Source organism: Nerophis lumbriciformis, linkage group LG04 (assembly GCF_033978685.3).
Source record: "Nerophis lumbriciformis linkage group LG04, RoL_Nlum_v2.1, whole genome shotgun sequence".
In the NCBI taxonomy this organism is placed as follows: domain Eukaryota; kingdom Metazoa; phylum Chordata; class Actinopteri; order Syngnathiformes; family Syngnathidae; genus Nerophis; species Nerophis lumbriciformis.
This window is the reverse complement of record NC_084551.2, coordinates 44552051-44577110: the sequence shown is the minus strand read 5'-3', so window position 1 is coordinate 44577110 and position 25060 is coordinate 44552051. Positions and strand designations below refer to the sequence as shown.

General features: G+C 40.7%; 1 protein-coding gene across 2 annotated transcripts in view; it reads right to left on the bottom strand.

Annotated features, from left to right (window-relative positions):
- tap1 (transporter 1, ATP-binding cassette, sub-family B (MDR/TAP)) overlaps positions 1-25060 on the bottom strand; it is a 32255-nt gene continuing 7195 nt past the window's right edge. For both annotated transcript variants that reach the window (XM_061956125.1, XM_061956118.1), the window contains exons 3-13: positions 23269-23467; positions 19890-20004; positions 19688-19818; positions 19393-19598; positions 11123-11320; positions 10908-11036; positions 10643-10831; positions 7256-7429; positions 7013-7169; positions 6817-6953; positions 1-303 (exon numbers count right to left, since the gene is read on the bottom strand). In XM_061956125.1, the coding sequence (XP_061812109.1) occupies positions 106-303; positions 6817-6953; positions 7013-7169; positions 7256-7429; positions 10643-10831; positions 10908-11036; positions 11123-11320; positions 19393-19598; positions 19688-19818; positions 19890-20004; positions 23269-23467 (1833 nt within the window). In that variant the 3' untranslated portion in view covers positions 1-105. The remainder of the gene's footprint in view (positions 304-6816; positions 6954-7012; positions 7170-7255; positions 7430-10642; positions 10832-10907; positions 11037-11122; positions 11321-19392; positions 19599-19687; positions 19819-19889; positions 20005-23268; positions 23468-25060) is intronic.

Below are 25060 nucleotides of genomic sequence, written 5' to 3'. Positions count from 1 at the left end.
TTTAATGTATCATTTAATCTTTTTGTTAATATAAAGCCAATAATGCCATTTTTTGTTTTAAAAATGATCGAAAAGTTTGTTTAACCCAAACGATATCAGCTCGGCTCAACTGCAGTGCGCCTCCTTTGTCACCAATTCCGCATAACGGCCGCATCTTTGCAGCAGCTCATCATGGCAACCCTCCGCCTCCACCTTCCCTTCATGGAGGACCACGATGTGGTCGGCCTTCTTGGCGACGCTCATCTTGTTGGAGATGAGCAGCACAGAGCACTCGCTGCCTTGGTTGAGCAAAGTCTGGAGGATCTGTTGAGTGCAATCACAAGAAGACTTAGAAGAAGGCGCTAAAGCAGGGATATTCAGCTCAATTGTTTTGGAGGCCACATTTCCAGAAAGCTAAGAACCGGGGTGCCGACTTCTTCCTTCGCTATAAATCTTTCCTTTTCGAGCCCAATAGCGCTGGTCTCAGCCAAAAACCAATATACTGTATATACAGACACACACATATGTATGTATATACATATGTGTATATGTAAATGTATATATATCGTACATTAAAGTGTGTGTGTATATATATATATATATATATATATATATATATATATATATATATATATATATATATATATATATATATATTAGGGGTGTGGGAAAAAATCGATTCGAATTCGAATCGCGATTCTCACGTTGTGCGATTCAAAATAGATTCTAATTTTTTTTTAAATCGATTTTTATTTTTATTTTTGTTATTTATATAAAAAAAATATTTTATAATTTTTTTTTATTAATCAATTCAACAAAACAATACACAGCAATACCATAACAATGCAATCCAATTCCAAAACCAAACCCGACCCAGCAAGACTCAGAACTGCAATAAACAGAGCAATTGAGAGGAGACACAAACACGACACAGAACAAACCAAAAGTAGTGAAACAAAAATGAATATTATCAACAACAGTATCAATATTAGTTACAATTTCAACATAGCAGTGATTAAAAATCCCTCATTGACATTATCATTAGACATTTATTAAAAATTAAAAAAAAAGAACAATAGTGGTTTAAACACAGTGGCTTACACTTGCATCGCATCTCATAAGCTTGACAACACACTGTGTCCAATATTTTCACAAAGATAAAATAAGTCATATTTTTGGTTCATATAATAGTTAAAACAAACTTACATTATTCTAATCAGTTGATAAAACATTGTCCTTTACAATTATAAAAGCTTTTTACAAAAATCTACTACTCTGCTTGCATGTCAGCAGACTGGGGTGGATCCTGCTGAAATCCTATGTATTGAATGAATAGAGAATTGTTTTGAATCAGGAAAAAATCCGAGAAAAAAAATCGATTTTTAAAACCGAATCGTGACCCCAAGAATCGATATTGAATCGAATTGTGGGACACCCAAAGATTCACAGCCATAATATATATATATATATATATATATATATATATATATATATATATATATATATATATATATATATATATATAGATAGATAGGGGGGTGCTGGAGCCTATCTCAGCTGCATTCGGGCGGTATATATATATATATATATATATATATATATATATATATATATATATATATATATATATATAGATAGATAGGGGGGTGCTGGAGCCTATCTCAGCTGCATTCGGGCGGTATATATATATATATATATATATATATATATATATATATATATATATATATATATATATATATATATATATATATATATGTATGTGTATTTATACAAATCCCAAAACCAGTGAAGTTGGCACGTTGTGTAAATCGTAAATACAAATCATTTTCAACCTATATTCAATTGAATACACTGCAAAGACAAGATGCTTAATGTTGGAACTGGTAAACTTTGTTATTTTTTTGCAAATATTAGCTCATTTGGAATTTGATGCCTGCAACATGTTTCAAAAAAGCTGACACAAGTTGCAAAAAAGACTGAGCAAGTTGAGGAATGCTCATCAAACACTTATTTGGAACATCCCACAGGTGAACAGGCTAATTGGGAACATGTGGGTGCTATGATTGGGTAAAAAAGCAGCTTCCATGAAATGCTCAGTCATTCACAAACAAGGATGGGGTGAGGGTCACCACTTTGTGAACAAATGGGTGAGCAAATTGTCCAACAGTTTAAGAACTACATTTCTCAACAAGCTATTGCAAGGAATTTAGGGATTTCACCATCTACGGTCCGTAATATCATCAAAAGGTTCAGAAAATCTGGAGAAATCAGTGCACATAAGCGGCAAGGCCAAAAACCAACATTGAATGCACGTGACCTTCGATCCCTCAGGCGGTACTGCATCAAAAACTGACATCAGTGTGTAAAGGATATCACCACATGGACTCAGGAACACTTCAGAAAACCACTGTCAGTAACTACAGTTTGTCACTACATCTGTAAGTGCAAGTTAAAACTCTACTATGCAGGGCGAAAGCCATTTATCAACAACACCCAGAAACGCTGCCGGCTTTGCTTCGCCCGAGCTAATCTAAGATGGACTGATGCAAAGTGGAAAAATGTTCTGTGGTCTGATGAGTCTACATTTCAAATTGTTTTTGGAAATTGTGAACGTCTTGTCCTCTGGGCCAAAGAGGAAAATAACCATCCGGACTGTTATAGGCGCAAAGTTCAAAAGCCAGCATCTGTCACAAGGCATGGGTAACTTACACATCTGTGAAGGCATCATTAATGCTGAAAGGTACATACAGGTTTTGGAACAACATATGTTGCCATCCAAGCAACGTCTTTTTCATGGACGCCCCTGCTTATTGCAGCAAGACAATGCCAAGCCACATTCTGCACGTGTTACAACAGCGTGGCTTTGTAGTAAAAGAGTGCAGGAACGAGACTAGCCTGCCTGTAGTCCAGACCTGTCTCCCATTGAAAATGTGTGGCGCATTATGAAGCCTTAAATACAACAATGGAAACCCTGGACTGTTGAACAACTTAAGCTGTACATCAATCAAGAATGGGAAAGAATTCCGCCATAAAAGCTTCAAAAATTGGTCTCCTCGGTTCCCAAAGGTTTACTGAGTGTTGTTAAAAGGAAAGGCCATGTAACACAGTGGTAAAAATGTCACTGTGCCAACTGTTTTGCAATGTGTTGCTGCCATTAAATTCTAAGTTAATGATTATTTGCAACAAAAAAAATTGTTTTTCAGTTTGAACAGTACATTTCTTGTCTTTGCAGTCTATTCAATTGAATATAAGTTGAAAAGGATTTGCAAATCATTGTATTCTTTTTTTATTTATGATTTACACAACATGCCAACTTCACTGGTTTTGGGTTTTTGTATACATATATATGTGTGTGTGTGTAAATGTATTCATGTATGTATTTATTCTTTATTTTTTTATTTTATTTTATTTTTTTAAAGACAACGTTTTGTGTTATTATCGGCTAATGTCAACATTTTGGCTTTTTCTCATCGCGCTGTTTTCCCAATGTTTGCTGTTTTTTTGTTCTGTCCACAGTTCCAATGAGTCACAGGCCACAGATGGCCTTAGTACCATAGTATATTTGTTCATCCAATAGTTATATATGGGATGCGAGTCACATGGTTGTCTTACTTCACGCAATGCGCGTATGCGAGACCAGCGGGGTAGTGTGCGGCCCTGCCCGGGGGGTTGGAAGAGAGAGGCAGAGGCGTGCGGGTATGCTCAGGGCTTCAAAGGCGTGCCTGTTGGCGTGTCTGGTGGTCACTGATGTCATATTAATACTTTTTTTTTTGCTAATATATTCGCGATCCATCGGTCGGCTCCCAAAGATCGACTGGTCGCCAAAAGTATCTGTTTCTCAGCTGTGGTCCATATGGGCCGCAGTGGTACCTAAGTTGTAATACACTTTTTCACCACTTGTGGCAGTAATGACAATCTCAAACAAACAGAAGAAGTCTGGAGCTGAAGTCAGAGAGAAGTTTCTTCAGCGCAAAAATTATGACTAAAGTAATGAAGCTGTATTTTCATTTGCACTTCAATTGTATTAACAGTTTAGTTAAGAAACATATTCATTAGACATTAGACAAACTTTATTGATCCACAAGGAAAAGTGTTCCACACAGTAGCTCAGTTACATAAGATTATTGATTTTGTTTATGTATTATAGCACAACATAATTGTATTTGGATGTATTTTCATCAGTTATTTATGAGTTCCTTCACATGCAGTTTATCTGGTTAGTACATTTGATCCAAACCTAAGTTTTTTGTTTTAAATAAATAACAATATTTGTGATTAACGCATAGTTTCATATCATATGGAAAAGTTGTAAACTGTAAGTAGGTTAGATATAATTATTGAATGCGATTTAAAATCAAGAGTTAGATTCCTAATTCAGTGTTAATATTTGAGTGTGCCCCGGGCCCTTCTGTTGTGGAAAAGTTGGGCGCCTCGGTCCAAAGGTTTAAGAACCCCTGCATGACAGTAGACATTTTAATTTTGGTCTATTTGTTTTGTCAGAATTACAGGACCGCTTTGCTATTTTTAAAGCTCTTCCGTTAAAAAGCTCATCAAAGATCCTCTCTGTGACAACACAAGTGTTTTTAAGATTCTGCTGCAAAAATGTGAGTCTCTCACAAGTTTTTTTAACTAAAGACCGGGCCACGAGTTGAATAGCACAAATGTTGAGGACCTAAAATAGAACCTTGAGAAACATCACTAGTATAACTAGTGAAGTGGAACAAATGACTACTGACTGCATCTGAAGTAAACAAGCTACAGCAACACCTTGAGGCGGCATGGCTCGGTTGGCGGAGAGGTCGTGCCAGCAAGTTGAGGGTTCCAGGTTCGATTCCCGCTTCCGCCATCCTAGTCACTGCCGTTGTGTCCTGGGGCAAGACACTTTACCCACCTGCTCCCAGTGCCACCCACACTGGTTTAAATGTAACTTAGATATTGGGTTTCACTATGTAAAGGGCTTTGAGTCACTAGAGAAAAGCGCTATATAAATATAAATTCACTTCACTTCAGTTCACCTTACATCAGCTCAATTCAACTGCCAGCCCGCCGGCTACATCCGGCCCGCCAAAGCATTTAATTCGACCCACCAAAAAACACCCAAAAAGGCTTGATGAAACCATTCAAAACAGAGTTGCTTATGTATGAGGTACTCCCGCCACCCTGCAGGGGGAAACAGCAAATCATATGTGTCACAATGAAGCAGCAGTGGGTGAGTAGAAGAAGATGGCACTATTGACCCTGAAAAAAATCAAAATAAATCGCGAAAATCTGACTTTTAACGGCGACTGCGCAACAAAGTAAGAATGTATTGAAATTGCTGACTTTGCGATGTCTTTTATATTCGTGGTCGTGTTGTTTTTGGTTGTTTAACTCTGGCGATCAAAACTGGTTAACGTTTTCGATTTACAAACCGGATCACAATGGCTGGGTTGTAAATACATGTAGCACTGAATTTAACCAGCAGAGGGCGATAAAGCTACACCTTAGTATTAACTGTGTTGAGCCACATGTGTGCAATGTTTTCTGTGTGTATTAACACTAAACCTTTTATTTATGTAACATACACAATGGACTTGATTTATGTAAAATACACAAAAGACGCTATACTTTTGTAATGTTTATATTTTCAGTCTTACAAACCTAATAAATGAACACAGTCTCACAGGAATATTACTTACGGAGGCACTTTCTAAGGAAACATTCACATTTTGATGTCCGGCCCCTGAGATCTTGGGCAAGACCTTGTGGAAACTGCGGCCCTCTTCAATATGTAGTTGAATAGCCCTGCCTTACTTACATAAATCACATTACGAAAAAAAAAATTGTAACTGCCAAAAAAGGAGAGGACTTAAAGTGGTGCGTTGAGGAAAGCCTCAGTTATGTAAATCACAAGATTGGACTACAGTGTTCTATGTTTGCAAGCAAGGTTAAAATATCAATGCAAGGATCTGCCAATGTGTTTACAATGGTCCAAGTTCCTCTTTACAACATGAGCACTCCAACATTTTTAGGAATTTTCTGTAAAAATGTTTGTCTCCAAGTTTTGAACTGACCTAGGTATGAACGGTAGTCATTTCCGGGCCGTATTATTATTTCCAGTTGGATATGCCTGACCTAAAGCATCCATCTATTTTCTAGTTGTTTTTAAAATGTCTGCTGGACAGGTTGGCAAACTGCTGACATAAGCCGGATTTGCATATAATAGTTTTTAGGATGCAGTTCTAAGAACTACCACACTCGAGTTTAGTTACAGGAACTCCCCTTCCTGGTAGGGACTTTTCCTTTTCAAGTTCGCACATGGCTGGGGATGCTGGAGACCTTGGTAAGAAACATGTGTGATGCATATCCGCCTGCAAACCGTGATGTTTTACTTTAGTTCCTCACCCACCACTGCAAAACAACCAACAACCCGCCCGCAAAAAGTGACCAGAGAAACAACACAAGCAAAACTGGAGACCTCGGAGTCAGTCTATTAATCGCTGGTTGTATCCATTTTTCCTGTTGCTGTTGCAATCTCAAAAACAACTCTGTGGGACTTTTTAAAAATGGCGTGTCTGTGTTGTGGCTAGTAGAAGCGCTGGTCGCTCGCCAGTTCAACCAATCAGCAAACACCTACGTATTTTAGTTCCTTTGGGACTCAGTTTAGATCCTGCCTCAGAGTAGAAGCTAAAATGGTTAAAGGATCTGAGGACCGTAGTTCCCATATGTCGGAACACGACGAAAAAGGGCTGGGGACTAAAAAGGTTATAGGAACTCCAAAAAGTCCCTACTTTCGGAAAACGACTATAGAAACGACCTAATGCTCGGTTGCAACAGGAACTAAAAGCATCTAACCTGATGTTCGTTTTCCGTGTCCAAGTCGCTGGTGGCGTTGTCCAATATCAAGATCTTGGGTCGTCGAATTAAAGCTCTGGCGATGGCGATACGCTGTTTCTGCCCTCCAGAGAACTGTGCTCCTTTCTCACCAGCATCTAACCGACAGCAGATTGTTGTCACACAAGTCATTATTACAAGAAGAAGCGGTCCGCACCTGTGTCGTAGCCCTTCGACAGCCCCGTGATGAAGCTGTGGATGCCGGCCAGGCGGGCGGCTCGGTGCATGTCCTCGTCGCTAGCGTCGCAGCCATACTTGATGTTCTCCCACACAGGGCGAGGGAACAACGTACATTCCTGGCTCACCACTGAGATCTGCCAACAAAATGAAGAGGAAGAGGATTCAAGTTGTGTTTTTTTAATCCCGAAGAACACATCAGTCGCTGCTGTCGACCGCACACCTGCTGCCGAAGATAAATGTCTTGATAACTTTGCAACGGCAGCCCGTCCAGCAGGATCTCACCGCTTTGGGGCTGGTAAAACCTCTCTAGCAGTTTGAGACAGGTGGACTTCCCCGATCTGTTGAGCCCCACAAGTGCCGTGATCCGTTTGGGTTTTATTTCCAGGGAAACGTTCTGGTTCAAGAAGAGAGGAAAAGGTTTGTGATTAAGATTGTAAGGCACCACATCTAAGGACCAGATGTGCTGCAATTTTCTTTGTCTAACTATCGTAGTGTTTATGTTATTAACTTTTTATAGTTTTTAATGTTAATAACGTGTAACTAATGTATTATTATTCATAACCAGTACCCCAACAATGTCAAAGTCTCCCCAAACGTGTGCCATTCATATGTGCTGCAAAAATTGTTTGTCCAACTCAGGGGTCCCCAAACTACGGCCCGTGGTTCGCCAGCGCTTACAATCTGGCCCGCTGTATGTCTCAAAGATGGTATTTGTTGACAATAAATTTGAATAATTGAAACGTGCAGTTATCTGAAGAAGTAGCTCAGTATTGTTAGTCATTGACTAAGCGTACTACTTGTTTGAGAAAGTACATAAGAGCAATATATATGTACCATTCAGACATTCTTTCCCACCCATTGTCTGATTATTCAAAAACTAACACAGAGAGTTAATAGATGTGGTACATAACACACAACTTGTCCACTTTGTCAGAAAAATCACCGATTGTTAAAGGACAGGAAATGACGCATACGCTGTAGCCCAGTTGCGTACATTGCATATGTTTTTTTACGTAGCAGTTGCTGAAAATATATTTACGTAGATCCACGCTGACGATCTGGCTGTACTTAACAGCCAGAAAAAGGATGAAACCCCACAAAAAAATATTGCAGTTACGTTTTAACCAGTGCTGTGGTGTGTGGCGAAATTACAGCGTATTAGCGAGTTTCCCCGAAAATCTGACTTTTACATTATATACATGTTCATGCTGTTTGGCACACTTCCCTCTTCAGATCGATATCACATCTATTTGCAGATTGAAATCATTGTGATCGCGGATCCAAAATTTGTCAAAATTTACCCAAACTTGTCTCATTTGTTTGTGCTGCAAACATTTTAGCTTGGCATGGTTTTCAAATTTTCCTAAAGTAAATTTCCTAAAATACATTTTCTGACTGGCCTTGAACAAATCCACCCAAACTTGTGTCATTTGTTTGTGCTACATTTGCTGGCATGTTTTTGTCCAACTATTATAGTTTTTATGTTAATGTTTTATAGTTTTTATGTTAATGTTTTATAGTTTTTATGTTATTAAATGTGTCAAACTCTTCCCGAGAATTAATGTGTCAAAAACTCTTCCCAAACTTGTCATAATTGGTTGTGCTATGTTTGTGCTGCAAAAATATTTTGTGTAACTAGTATAGTTTTTATGTTATCAATGTTTTATGATTCATTACTAGCCCGCACCTTGTCAAAATCCTCCCAAAATTGTCCCAATCGTATGTGCTACAAAATGTTTTTCTCTAACTATTAGCATGGAAGCATGGCTCGGGTGGTAGAGTGCTTGAACCCCCAGTTGCTGCATCATCTGTAGGTAAATGTGGAAATAGTGTCAAAGGGCTTTGAGTAAATTGAAGGTAGAAAAGCGCTATACGAGTATAATCCATTTACCATTTAATCCATTATAGTTTTTTATGCAATTAGTGTTTTATGGGGTTAGGTTTAAATCATAAAACATTAATAACATAAAAACTATAATAGTTAGACAAAAACATTTTGCAGCACAAATGATTGGGATAAGTTTGTGGAGGTTTTGACAAGGTCAGGGGCTAACTTCACACAGGTTAACAACACATGTATTATTGTGTCATTAGTATCAACATTTCAGCTTTTTCTCACCTTTTTGCTCTTTCTTTTGCTGTTGTTTTTTATAGTTATATCGTATTTTTAGAATATGTGCCGCAAATGTCTCCCCGGCAGCACATTGGATACCCTTTTTCTATAACTTTTTTCCACCCAGAGGCGCATATTGTAAAAATCTAAGGGATTTGTGGGGGCACTTTCATATATTTATATTAGGGCTGTCAAAGTTAACGCGATAATAACAAGTTAACGAAAAAGGAACACTTTTTTGGACTTGCGATTAACATGCCTGGCTTGCGAGCGGCTGCCTCAAAAACGTGTTTTGCTTTTTAGATGGTATTTTAAACTTGTGTTTCAATGATAAAGAGAATTCATCGCTGCAATAAACCTTGGTTTCTTTGAAAGTCTTGTGTATTTTGAAGTGACATTTGCCAGCAAGCACTTCAATCGGAGTCTCCTCACTCATCTTGTATGCATTGACCGGTCGTGTTTTTGGGTGTTACGATTGATGAACATTTGTCAGGGAAATAACATAGAAATGATACAAAGGCTTAAGTATCTTAAACTATTGCTATTTTACACAAAGTGAAGGACTCAAAAAGCATTGAATATTTTGTATAATTCCCTGATTGTTCCATATCTAACAAACATACTGTATGGAGTAGTGCCTGTAAAAAAATTGAAATCCAATCTTCCTTTTGCAGAAAAGAGCTGTAAAAAACTTACTGTCATGAAGTGGTAGAGTATAATATCCTAAAAATCATGTCCACAGCACATGCAACAATTCTACCAAAAAACATTCAAAACAGATTCGTTAAAAGAGAAAGTAATTATAATCCGAAAGGAACTGAGATCTTTAATAAATCTAGATTCAAAACAGTGATAATGGAAATAAGTATTTCAATCAGAGGTGTTTGTTTATGGAACAATCCTGACAGTGAAATAAAACAATTTTAAATCTATTTCTGTATTCAAAGAAAAAGTAAAAATCATCATGATGAAAAGATATGACTGAGTATAATTATGTCTTCATTATTGGTTTAATTGTTGTAAAATGAAAATATGGCATTTTAGTTGCCACCATTGGAAGTCAATTGTTTTATTTGTAGAAATAGAGGGCAGATATTGTACGTTTTTAACTTCTTTCTGCCCCTTGTCATTCATAATTTACTTTAATGTTATGTTGATTGTTTTATTTGTACTCCTTTCTTTGATTTTTTATGAATTAAATAAATAAATGAACACTGGCCGCAAAACAACCTTGCTATGCCTTTCAGGTATCCATCTGCGGTTAAGGTAAAGGATAAAATAAATCAACCTGTGCTTGCACAAGATGTGATTATTTTTTGTGAGTGAACACATGCGTTAATGTGTTTATTTCGAAAGACCTTCTTTAATTTGATTTTGACAATATGTGCGGACCAATAAAAAAAGCGCGCCCCTCTTTGCACACCCTTATTCTAGAATATGTCCTACACCGAAAATGGGGCAGTGAAAGACGGATGCAAACGGAAGCAAGCTAACCTTGAGAATAAGGTCATCCGAGTTGCCCGAGTAGGCAAAAGTAACATTCCTGAACTCAACGTGTCCATTGAGGTTGTCCGAGACTAAGGTTCCCTCTGGGGGTACTCGAGGTTTCCGATCCAGATATTCGAAGATCTTTTCAGAGGCGCCCACAGCCTTCCTCACCTCTGGGTAAGAATGCATGAAGGCCTGAGAAAAGGTACGACATTTAAAGACGTGACAACAATCTGTTTAAGGTTTTTGCTTGGGATCTCTGGTGGCTCACCTCCACAGCAGAGGCAAACTGCAGTTCGTAGAGAACAAATGAGACCAGCTCTCCACTGCTCACCGTCCCCCTGGTCACAAGCATCCCTCCGTAGTAGAGAATGCTCACTTTCATGGCCAAAGTGCTCAACTGGGAATATGAACAGTTGAGAAAAATCAACTATCGTGCTTGCTTCATACTGTATTTGCCTTGACGAATGACGGTACTGCGCTTACAATGTTGGCAGATGTAGTAACTCCATAAAGGGCCGCCTCTTTTTTATGCAAGTTGTACGTGTCCTCCATGGCCCGCCTGTAGCGCTCCGTCTCGCCGTCCTCATTGGCAAAACTCTTCACGGTCTTGATGCAGGAGAAGCTTTCTGTGGCCACCTGGTTGGCTTTAGCAAGCGACGCTTGAACCTTCACCGACAACGTCTAAAGATAAGAAAAGACAATGTAGATAAAGATGTTTCATCTAACAGCCTTGGTTAGCATCACTACAATTAGCTTTGAAGACTGAATTGTGCTTTTGATGTTTACAAAAACACATATACTGTATATGTTTTGTTGAAGATGATGGTTACGAAAATAGAGACTTGAGAGTCTCTTGAATATTTACAGAAATCTGTCAACTGTCTCATGGTTACAAGAAGACATATGTTAGCTTAGTTAAAGACTCTAGAGCAGGGCTATTCAACTACATAATGAAGAGAACCGCAGTTTCAAGAGCCTAAGGTCTCAGGGGCCGGACATCGACATTTTGATGTTTCGTCAGTAAGTGCCACCCTAGGTTATATTTCTTTGAGACTGCGTTTGCTTAATTGCAAAGTAAACACATGGGCTTTCACACTGCACTGTCCATAAATTCATTATTCAGCCTCCACTACTTGATTCCAGTGTATGCAGCTAGACAGATAGTTAACAGCATGAAGAAACAGAAGCGCCAAAGGTTTTGTTTAGGATTGATGTTCCTTCTTTTGGAATATTTTCCTCCCTCAGTTTTATTTCTTTACACTTCTTCCTTCATGTAGGTTAGTAGAACTGAACATATAAACATAAAATAAACATCACAAAAGTATAACGTCCAACGTGTATTTTACACAAAGTCCATTGTGTTTTTTACATAAATAACATTTAAAAGTTTATTGTTAATACATTCACACAATAAAATATATGTTTACCGAAATAGAAACTAAACAACATTCACACATCAAACATTGCACACAAAGAATGTGCCTTATTACCCTCTACTGGTTAAATTTAGCGCTATATGTATTAAACTAGTTCTCAAAAAAAAACAACACGACCACAAATACAAAAGACATCACAAAGTCAGCAATTTCAATACATAACAAACTAAACATATTTGTGCACAATATTTATTTACAAATGCTTGACCAAGTTTCGGGATGAAGCTTATACGCTGGGATTTCTACCGTTGTTGCTGCTTGTCTGGAACAATGTGTCCATCGCTTAAAAGGTCCGACAAAAAACAATGACTTGAGTCTTTGCTCTGGGCAGAACATTCATACTTCGTTGTCTAGTGGTTGTTAAAAGTCAAATTTTGGCAATTTATTTATATTTTTGATAGGTTGATTGGTAACACTAAAATTGACCCTAGTGTGTGAATGTGAGTGTGAATGTTGTCTATCTGTGTTGGCCCTGTGATGAGGTGGCAACTTGTCCAGGGTGTACCCCGCCTACCGCCCGAATTCAGCTGAGATAGGCTCCAGCAACCCCCCGCGAACCCAAAAGGGACAAGCGGTAGAAAATGGATGGATGGATGGAGAATGAGTAGTCTTCTTCTACTCACTCCACTGTTGCTTCATCAGAAAGTGGCTGGGACTACCAAGGTGCCTCTCAAACGTAGGCTTCTTTGGTAGGAACTCTCTACCACTGTGATCCATCAGCCTGGGATACAAGCAAGAGAAGTCTCGGCTGGTGCTGGAGCTGAGGCAATCCACTGACAAGCTGGTGAGTGCAGCGGGCACCCAGATAAGAACAGGAAGAAAGTGGAAAGCCCAAGAAGAGGTCGACACGGCAATCTGCAGGGTGAAGCACCGTGAAGTGGTCGGCAGAGTTCAGAAAGGTCGAGCAGGCCTTGGGAGGGGCGAGGCTCCCTTGTTCTGGTCAAAGGCTTCCAAAGAAGACCGGAGAGCCATGGTGGTGGCAGAAGTGGCAAGAACTGAGCAGGAACACCTAAACATCAAAGCAGTGTCCCAGGGCCAGCAAGGTCATTGGACATCATGGGAAGGTCTCACAGATAGGTCTATGTCATGGTCTGACCTGTGGAAGATCCCCCAAGCCAGGCTCAGCTTCCTGATCAGAGCAACGTACGACACCTTGCCTTGTCCCCGAAACCTCCACTAATGGTTTGGTGCCAAGGAGACATGTCCCCTCTGCAACACCATCAATGCAAGCCTCCAGCACATCCTGTCGGGCTGTACGACAGCGTTGTCGCAAGGCCGCTACAGATGGCAACACGACCAAGTCTTGAGAAAGTTGGCAGAGGTGTCAGAGACCTGCAGAAAGGAGGCGAATAGCAGACCTTCCGCTCCAGCCAGACATCCCATCCAGTTTGCGAGGGCTGGAGAGGATGCCAAACCCCCCCGCCAGAGAGCTACAGCAAGACTCCTCTCACCAGGAAATGAGTGGAGCATGAGGGTCGACCTGGGGAAGCAGCTCCAGTTCCCCAGGGAGATCGTTGAAACATCGCTACAGCCAGACATGGACTTCTGGTCAGAGGCTTACAAGACGGTTCTTCTGGTCGAGCTCACTGTCCCATGGGAGGGGGGGTTGGAAGCTGCTTCTGAGCGGAAGCGAGCCAAGTACTCTGACCTGGCAACAGAGTGCAGGGAGGCTGGCTGGAAAGCTGTCATCTGCCCTGTGGAAGTGGGGTGTACGGGCTTCGTGGGTTCCTCAACTGCCCGCCTACTCCAAGACATTGGATACACAGGAGCAGGGCATCGAAAAGCCACGAAAGAGCTGGCTGAGGAGGCGGACAAAGGCAGCTTCTGGCTGTGGCTAAGGAGGAAGCATAAGAGTTGGGGGGAAAACACCTAGGGCATCAGCAGGGGGTGGCAGGGAGATATCCCTGCCATCGCTCCACCACCATGAGACGTACTGGGGTTAAAGGAGCGAGACGTTGATGAATGGTGGTCCCCAGCTGATGACCCATTTATGCCCACAGAGGTGTTCAGTGAGGCGTCACAGCACACCTGTTTAAAAGGCACTGGAGGAGGTGCGTCAGGCAGCAATGCCCACCAGGAATTCCATCACCTGTATCTTGATATGCTTCATTGTGACACATAAGCCTTGCTGTTGCCCCCTGTGGTGTGGCGAGAGTACTGCATACATGATCCACCCTAGTTTGAATGGTTTCATCAAGCTCTAGCGTGTTTTGGATGTTTCTAAAAACATGTAAACGTATTATGACTCAAAATTGTCTGACTGTTCCGAAAAGACGCACATTAGGTTACCTGAAGACTAGAAAGTCTCTTGAAAAGTTACAAAACCATGTATAAATGGTTTGTAGGAGATTCAAAAGTCTCCTCACTGATCACGAAAAACGGCACAGTGGGCTAATCGAGGATCAAGTCTTTAATGATGACGATAAAACAGATGCCATGCACGTTGAAGACTCTAAAATTATCCACCATTGATGCATACGAAAGGACCTAGATTAGGTTTAAAACAATTGTTTCGAAGTTTAATACATGATGTGCAACAGGTTTGGTGTTTGAAAAAACACAAGACATTTTGTTTGAAGCCGAGAGGAGGTACTTGTTACACATAACACGTTAATTGTCTCATAGTAATGAAAATATGTAGTAGAAGTCTGTTGAAGACTCAAAAGTCCCTCGACTAGTAACAAAAATATACCTTTAGTTTGTTGGCAACCCTAAAGTCTCTTCAGTGTTTACAAAAAACAAATAGGTCTGTTAAAGACTTGTGAGTCTCTTGAATATTTACAAAAAGACATATGATAGGTAAGTTGAAGACTCTAGACTAGCTTTATTCAAGTTTAGTTAGAATCTAAAATATTTACAAAATCACGTTAATAGTCTCAGGCATACAAAAATACATACATTTAGTTTGTTAAAGACTGGAAAGTCTCCTGTAAAGTTACAAAAACTGTCCATTCGGTTTGTAGAAGACTCAAAAGTATCTTCAATGATCGCAAAAATACTTCAATTGGGTTTATAGAAGATCAAGTCTTTAATGCTGACGAAAACCAGATGTTACGCACGTTGAAGAATCTAAAATCACTTACCACTGATGAATACGTACAGGACGACGTACATTAGGTTTGTTCAGTACCTGAATATGTTTCAGTGTTTAAAACAAGACGGGTTTGGTGTTTAAAAAAAACATGGAAATTTTGTTTAAAAGACAACAGGGTGTAGTAGTTACACAAACACGTTAATTGTTTCACACGCCAATATGATCTGGCACCAGATACAAACTACAAAAAAAGAACGGAGAGACCTACATGTGGTGTTCTTAGACCTTGCCAATGCCTTTGGGCCAGTCCCTCTTAAGATCTTGTGGACGGCCTTCAATTTCTTTGGTGTACCTAACCAAGTCACTGAACTGGTCAAGAGTTACTTTCAGGATCTCAAGTTCAGCGTAACAGTTGAGGGCAACACCACCTCCTGGCAGCATCTGGAAATTGGCATCATGGCGGGCTGCACAGTTTCCCCTATGGCATTCGTCATGGCAATGGAGCTGGTCGTACGGGCATCCCAGTGGGTAGTGGGAGGTGAGAGGACCAAGAGTGGCCTACGTCTTCGCCTTTATGGATGACATGACCGTCATTACAACAACAAAACAATGCACCAGACGCTTGCTGCAGAAAGCAAGTCACGCAGCATCTCCATCATAAAAGCCCAACTAACAGGTGAGCGGTTCCACATCAGCGAGGAACCAATTCCAACACTCCTAGAGAAGCCCAGCAAGAGCCTTGGAAGATGGTATAATGCAGATCTCAGAGACACCCAGCAACTTGAACAACTGCGGCAGGACATGGCTAACGGCCTCAGGCAGATTGATAGCACTGCACTACCAGGGAAACTGAAGCTCTGGTGCCTGTAGTTTGGGTTGCTACCCAGACTCCGGTGGCCGTTAACTATGTAAGAGGTCTCAATATGCCATGCTACTCGCTTGGAAAGGCTAGTGAACTCGCAGGTAAGGAAGTGGCTCGGACTTCCAAAGTGCTTCAGCAGCGTTGGACTCTACAGCGACGGAGCCTTGTCGCTGCCAATTTCTAGCCTGGTCGAAGAGTTCAAATGTGTCAAGGTGAGGCTGGAGATGTCCCTCACCTACTCCCGGGATCCTATAGTGAGAGCCGCCGCTCCTTGCCTCGTTACAGGGCGGAAGTGGACCCCAGTCACAGCTGTGCTACAGGCCAAATCAGCTTTGCTCCATCGTGACGTAGTGGGCCACATCAAACAAGGCAGAGGAGGCTTTGGCCTTGGAACCGTAACTCCTCTCTGGCAAAAGGCATCTGCAACCGAACGTCAAACTACAGTTGTAGAGGAAGTGCGTCGTTAGGAGGAAACAGACAGACGTTCCAAAGCCGCAACACAAGCCAAATAGGGCCGCTGGACAAGGTGGGAGGGTGTTGAAAAGAAAAAACTCACGTGGAGCGAACTTTGGGGCATGGAATCCAACAGGCTGAGTTTCATCGTTCGAGCAACATATGATACGCTACCATCTCCCATAAACCTACAACAATGGTTTGGAAAGGAACCATCCTGTCCCCTGTGTACAACCCCAGCAACACTCAAGCACATAATGGTTGGCTGTAGAACCAGCCTCACTCAAGGCAGATATACTGTACGTGGAGACATAACCAGGTCCTCAGATGTCTAGCTGACAGGGGCGGTATAGCTCGGTTGGTAGAGCGGCCGTGCCAGCAACTTGAGGGTTGCAGGTTCGATCCCCGCTTCCGCCATCCTAGTCACTGCCGTTGTGTCCTTGGGCAAAACACATTACCCACCTGCTCCCAGTGCCACCCACACTGGTTTAAATGTAACTTAAATATTGGGTTTCACTATATAAAGCGCTTTGAGTCACTAGAAAAAAGCGCTATATAAATATAATTCACTTCACTTCACAAACTTGAGTGCAGGAGGATATCCATCAACGCCCAACCCATGAACAACCAGAATGTGTGCCGACACCTACCAGCGTTTGTTCGGGAGGGGGAAAAGCTGAAGACGAGACCTTCAAATCCTGATCTAAGCCCATTGAATGCAGCCAGGGACTGGCAGATGCGAGTCGACCTAGATCAGAGGCTCATTTTCGCCCCGGCGATCGCAACGACCACCCTGCATCCAGACCTCGTCCTATGGTCTGAAACCTGCCATATTGTCTATATCATTGAACTGACAGTTCCGTGGGAGGATGCCATCGAAGAAGCGTATGAACGCAAGAAGCTGCGGTACTCCAACCTTGCAGCTGAGGCAGAGAACAGAGGCTGGAGGGTAAGGGTGCGCCCAGTGGAGGTGGGCTGTAGGGGCTTTGTAGCAAGCACAACAGCAAAGCTCCTTAGGGAGGTTGGAGTCAGGGGGAAGGTTCACAGACAGGCCATTAAAGAGCTGGCCAACACAGCAGAGAGGACGAGCCATTGGTTGTGGTTGAGGAGGAGTGACACCAGCTGGGCTGCTAAGGCTAACACCTAATGGGACGCACACACCCAGGGATTTGGGCCCTTCCTCGGCAGAGGGTGTCTTGTGGTAAGCCGGGCCGAAACACCCCGTGACGCTCGGGCACACAACCGAAGTTGTGTCCCAATGGTGGAAAAGCTTCCCAGCAGTGTCACCTAGCCTCACTTAGGTATGCGGTCAGGTGCAAGCCTGGCTCAGGGAGAAGGACGCCCCTGCCATGCAGAGTCCCCAGGGATTGTACCAACTAGTCCATTCAACAAATTCAAATTCATTGTAACAAAAATATGTAGTTTAAGTCTGTTGAAGACTCAAAAGTCCTTTGACTAGTTACAAAAACAAATTATCTTTGATTTGCTGGCAACCCGAAAGTCTCTTGAGTGTTTACGAAAAACAAAGATTCAAAGATGATGACAAAAAACAGATATGCTTGTTGAAGACTAGAAAATCTGATGTTTACAAAAACACGTACATTTGGTTGTTGGGGGCTTGAGTGTCTGATGGTTACGAAAATATGTACATTAGGTCCGTTAAAGACTTGAGAGTCTCTTTAATATTTACAAAAACCCGTTAATTGTCTCATGGTTACAAAAAGACATATGATAGGTTAGTTGAAGACTCTTGACTCGTTTTATTCAAATTTAGTTAGAGTCTAAAATATTTACAAAATCACGTTAATTGTCTCAGGCTTACAAAAAGACATACTTTTAATGTGTTAAAGACTTGAAAGTCTCTTGAAAAGTTACAAAAGCCTGTACATTTGGTTTGTACAAGACTCAAAAGTCTCTTCAATGCTCACAAAAACACGACAATGGGTCAAGATCAAGTCCTTTATGTTGATGAAAACCAGACGTTATTAATGTTGAAGACTCTAAAATCACCTACCAGGAATGAATACGTATAGGACGTACAATAGATTTGTCCAATACCTAAATATCTTTCAATGTTAAAAACAAGACGTGTGACGGGTTTGGTGTTTAAAAACCCCCAGAGCCATTTCAATCGAAGATAAGAGGGGGTAACGGTTACACAAAGACGTTAATTGTGTAATAGTTACGAAAATACGTATTTTAGGTACCTTGAAGACTCAAAAATAATTTGACCTGTTGATGTGTCGGACACCTGAAAGTCTCTTTGATATTTACAAAAAAACAGGCGAAAAACAGATATGCTTGTTGAAGACTTGAAAATTTGATGTTTAGAAATACATGGACATTAGGTTCGTTGAAGACCTGCGAGTCCCTTGAATATTTTTTGTTGATGACTCGAAGGTCTCTCCAATGTCGAGGTAGATAAAATGGACAGTAACAACTTTGATGTTCACTTCAATAAAAGCGTGCTGTGGGCCGAAAATAGCGATGACAAAAATGCGCAAAACCTAAATATCGCAATAGGAAACGGGTAGTGGAAACACTCATATTTCGAAAAACCTCTCAAATATCGCTAAAACATTTTTGCGCTCATGAGGTGGTTTCTGAGATGCTTCGATATTAAAGTGTCTCGCAAAAGCATGACGGAAACACTTTTTCCGCATTAAGAGGTCACTTAAACACCAAACCGGCGGGGCGCCAATGCAGGACAACTATAGGGCCTGCATTGGTCTTGTGGATCTCCTTCCGGGAACAGAGGCCGACACGCAGAATTTTAGAAATATCGCTTTTATTTAGCGAAAAACTGCAATGGAAACGCAGCTAGTGTTAGGTTTGTTGAAGACTAGCCTGTCTTTTATTATCATTCATACGTCTACAAAGTCAGTCCTGTGATTGACAGATGAGTTGTGCTTGCTCTATGACACCAGAGCAGGATGGATAAATTGTGTGCTGAATGTGAGAAGTTCACCTGACTGAAGCCCCCGGTGAACTTGGGTATGACCCAGACAATGGGCAGCCCCATGCAGGAGAGCAGAGTCAGCTTCCACGACTGCGTCACCATGAAATACAGAAGGAAGGCGAAGCGGGCCGTGTACCACATGACCAGGCTGAGTTTCTCACTCAGCGCCTCGCTCATGTTGTTGGTGTCAGTGATGATGTGGGAAACCAGCTCTCCTGTAACGGCAGCGTGGTAGTACGAGTGATAATGGATTGTTAGGTGTTCCCTCATTCTGACGTCTCTCGGGGGGGATTCCGTGACCAACCTGTGGTGGTGGCGTCAAAGAAGGCGATGTCCTGTTTCAACACCGCTTGGAAGATGCCGCCCTGCACTGCTGTGTGGATGCGGAGCATTGTGGATGTGTACAACAGGTCGCCGATAAACTCCTGCAGCGCGCTGGACCACGCAAGAATACAATTTAACTGTACGCCTTTGGACCAATGACAAATGTGTTTTTTTTTGTTTACCTGGCAGCAGTCAATATCCCCATGGCCATGATGGCCTCGTTGAAAGCATCCGGCGATTCATGGTTTGTGATCCAGTCGGTCACGCGGCCCGTGTACAGAGGGACCGCCATCTCTCCTGCAAACACCTCGCATTAGGGTGTTCATTCATTCAGGTAATTTTTTAAATTTCATGCCAAAGGGAACCCCTTAGTAACAATACGGAATTTGCAGTAATACAACATTTCCACTTAAGGCAATAGGGATCACAGGGATGTTCAAACTTTTAGTTGAAAATTATCATAAATTCTATTAAATAAAAACACATTTTTAATTAGTTAAAAAATATATAGTATTGTTCACTTAAATCAAAAATACATTATTTTGAAAATAGGTTACTTAATTGAAACAACAATAAATACAGAATAATATGTCACCATTATATTATCAATTAGTTAAAACCACGTAATGATATTTTATTCACTTAAAACAAAAAATTTATACGGAAAAGATCCTCCCTCACTATTAATAAAAAGTTAAAAAAATGTATAATCTTTATTCAATTTTAAAAAAACAATTAATAACAGAATAATGAATCACATGTTTTAATTAGTTAATTTTGCATTCTCTCTGCAGCATCGCGTGGACATCGGGGGCGGTACCTCTGGATTGGCAGACCGGGGTGGTGGTTCCTCTCTTTAAGAAGGGGAACCGGAGGGTGTGTTCTAACTATCGTGGGATCACACTCCTCAGCCTTCCCGGTAAGGTCTATTCAGGTGTACTGGAGAGGAGGCTACGCCGGATAGTCGAACCTCGGATTCAGGAGGAACAGTGTGGTTTTCGTCCTGGTCGTGGAACTGTGGACCAGCTCTATACTCTCGGCAGGGTCCTTGAGTGTGCATGGGAGTTTGCCCAACCAGTCTACATGTGCTTTGTGGACTTGGAGAAGGCATTCGACCGTGTCCCTCGGGAAGTCCTGTGGGGAGTGCTCAGAGAGTATGGGGTATCGGACTGTCTGATTTTGGCGGTCCGCTCCCTGTATGATCAGTGTCAGAGCTTGGTCCGCATTGCCGGCAGTAAGTCGGACACGTTTCCAGTGAGGCTTGGACTCCGCCAAGGCTGCCCTTTGTCACCGATTCTGTTCATAACTTTTATGGACAGAATTTCTAGGCGCAGTCAAGGCGTTGAGGGGATCCGGTTTGGTGGCTGCAGGATTAGGTCTCTGCTTTTTGCAGATGATGTGGTCCTGATGGCTTCATCTGGCCAGGATCTTCGGCTCTCGCTGGATCGGTTCGCAGCTGAGTGTGAAGCGACTGGGATGAGAATCAGCACCTCCAAGTCCGAGTCCATGGTTCTCGGAGTCTTGTTCACGAGTGAAGGAAGAGTGGATCGTGAGATTGACAGGCGGATCGGTGCGCCGTCTTCAGTAATGCGGACGCTGTGTTGATCCGTTGTGGTGAAGAAGGAGCTGAGCCGGAAGGCAAAGCTCTCAATTTACCGGTCGATCTACGTTCCCACCCTCACCTATGGTCATGAGCTTTGGGTTATGACCGAAAGGACAAGATCACGGGTACAAGCGGCCGGAATGAGTTTCCTCCGCCGGGTGGCAGGGCTCTCCCTTAGAGATAGAGTGAGAAGCTCTGTCATCCGAGAGGAGCTCAAAGTAAAGCCGCTGCTCCTCCACATCGAGAGGAGCCAGATGAGGTGGTTCAGGCATCTGGTCAGAATGCCACCCGATCGCCTCTCTAGGGAGGTGTTTAGGGCACGTCCGACCGGTAGGAGGCCACGGGGAAGACCCAGGACACGTTGGGAAGACTATGTCTCCCGGCTGGCCTGGGAACGCCTCGGGATCCCCCGGGAAGAGCTGGACAAAGTGGCTGGGGAGAGGGAAGTCTGGGCTTCCCTGCTTAGGCTGCTGCCCCCGCGACCCGACCTCGGATAAGCGGAAGAAGATGGATGGATGGATGGATGGATGGAATTTTGCATTTAAATACATGATACCTTATTTAATATTTAATTATATTATAGCTTTATTAAATTGAAACAATAAATACAGAATGATCCATTACCCTTTTTAATTTGTTAAAAAATACACAACAATAATGTTTCACCTACAACCAAAATAAATACAGAAAAATTTGTCATTTTTTTAATTAGTTAAACAAATATGATAGTTTTATTAAATTGAAACAATAAGTACAGAAAAATATATGATCATTTTTAAATTAGTTAAAAAATATATGGTTTTCAGTGAATAAAAGTTTTTTTTGTAATGTAACAATCGATCAATTAATCGCAGTTTATTTGTATATCCCTTAATCTCAAATGTCTTAAAGGGCTTTGCAAACCACAACATCATCCCCTGATCTGAACCCACATCTGGGGAAGACAAAACTTCAAAAGTCTATCGAGCAATTGCCAATTAAAAATAAAGAAATATGCTATTAGTTAAGAAATTGAAAAACTAGATAAATAAAAATATAGAGAAAAAAAAATTATATATACTGACTTTTATTCCATTAAAAACTATGGAAAAAAATCCTCATCCTTTTTAATTAGGTAAACAAATATGATAGTTTTATTAATTAGAATTAATAAATACAGAAAAAAATCTAAATGTTTAATTAGTAAAAAAATGTATGGCTTTATGTGACTTTTTAATTAGTTAAACAAATATGATTTATTCAATTGAAACAATAAATACAGAATCATTTATTACCATTTTTAATTAGTTAAAAAATACATGGCTTTAAGTTACTTTTTAATTAGTTAAAAATATATAGTAGTTGTATTCAATTGAAACAATAAATACAGAATAATTTGTCACTATTTTTAATTGGTAAAAAAATACATGGTTTTACGTGACTTTTTAATTAGTTAAACAAATATGACAGTTTTATTAAACTGAAACAAATACAGAATAATTTATCACCATTTTTAATGAGTTGAAAAATACATGGCTTTAAGTGAATAAAAGTTTTTTGTTTTTTTTACTGTATTTCTTTATTCGTTATTGTATGGAGGAATTGACAATAAAACATAAAAGAAAAGAATAGGGATACTTGTACTAACTTAAACCAAAAATGCTTAATTTGTTAAAAAATTAAACAAATACAAATATAGAAGTATGAAAGTAACACTCCAATGTCAATTAGTGGAGCTGTACACATAAACAAAAGAAATGTATATAATTAAAATTTTATTCCATAAAACATACAGAAATTAGATTATGAAAAATTATGATCATAGTTTTATTAAATCAAACCTGTGTTTTTTAAACAATCTAATGTAAATCAATAAATATATATTTAAAGGAAAAAAAACACTTTTCAGATTGGTGACAACCTTCTTAAAACAGCCTGCACAATATATATTAAGGTACCGGCAACATTATCTCACTTACCATAGGCGGAGAACAGCACAAGTATCAGCACGATAATAAATCGGCCCAGATAAGGTTGCATGAATCCAGTCAGTCTTCTCAGAGATGACACAATGTCCTCTTTAGGCTTCTCTGTTGCGCACTTGGACGTCCACAGCGAAGAGGCGTATTGACTCCAGTAGACCCACGCCACCGCCGTCACCACATAGCCCTGCAACAACTATTAAAAAAACAACACAAATACTTTCAACAGCAGGAGGAGCCAGTAACCCACCAGATCATGTGCACTGACACTCAAATAGTATCATATAATAGTGGGGCACGATTTATTCAGTGATGCTGTTTGTTCTCACATCAGTCTGTTCCAAACTGTGCCATCATAAAACCTTTATAACTGTACAGGCAAGATTTCAACTCATATTATATCACACTAGGTGTAACAAGAACTGAAATAAAGTAAAAACTACTCACCCTGTGAAGACATGTTATGGCAAAATTATTATTTTGTCTAGACCAAAATTGTAGTCTAAGTGTTTGTGTTGTGTTATATATATATATATATATATATATATATATATATCAATGCACATATTTATATACAGTACATATATGTATATATACATACATATATATGTGTATACTATATATATATATATATATATATATATATATATATACACATACACACATACACATACTACAACATCGTACTAAAATGGCGGACTCAGGCAAAGCACTTTGGGTAAATTTGAAACCATATATGGATAATCCGCTGATGTGTCACAATTTGGAAAAACGTCACAAATCGGGCAAATTCCTCCATGGCTGAATTTCCAATTTTCGGGACGTATGCAGATCCCAAATACACAAAAACATGTACTGTAGGAACATGTAAAAAAAAAGTTGGTTTGGCATAATAGGTCCAATTAAGTGCCAGTCAGAGAAAAAATTGTTTGGTGAAAATTATGCTCATTAGCCAAAAATGAGGGGAAGTTGCGAGGCCTCGCATAATTTGCGGGGACTTGTTGAATTTGCGGGAATTTGGCGCAACGTGGAAAATTCTTGCAAGGACTGATTACATGCTGTTTCTATGGTTATCAACACACTTTGCCACCTTGCTACCACTGGTACCTTTCCATCAATGCATCACAAAAACAAAATCCAATACAAAATTGTACTTTACTTAACAGAACATACCACTTTTAGGACTTACATACAAAACCCAAAACCAGTGAAGTTGGCATGTTGTCCATCCATCCATTTTCTACCGCTTGTCCCTTTTGGGGTCACGGGGAGTGCTGCACATGGGCGGTAGGCAGGGTACATCCTGGACACGTCGCCATCTCATCACAGGGCCAACACAGATAGACAGACAACATTCACACTCACATTCACACACTAGGGCCAATTTAGTGTTGCCAGTCAACATGATCAACAGAATACAATGATTTGCAAATCCTTTTGAACCTATATTCAAATGAATAGACTGCAAAGACATGATACTTGATGACCTGGAAAACTTTATTTTTTGCAAATATTAGCTCATTTAGAATTTGACGCCTGCAACATGTTTCAAAAAAGCTGGCACAAGTGGTAAAAAAGACTGAGAAGTAGGGCTGGGCGATATATCGATATCGTCGATATATCGTGGGGTTGTCTATGTGCGGTATCGAAAATTACTATATTGTGATATTCGAGTACGGTATACGCTCTCACGCAGTTGCTTTTAGCTGCGGGCAGTACACTGCATGCGTTTCCCACTCTTTCTTGTCTCTCCTTCTCACAGAGACTTAAAACAAGCGCACCTTCTTAC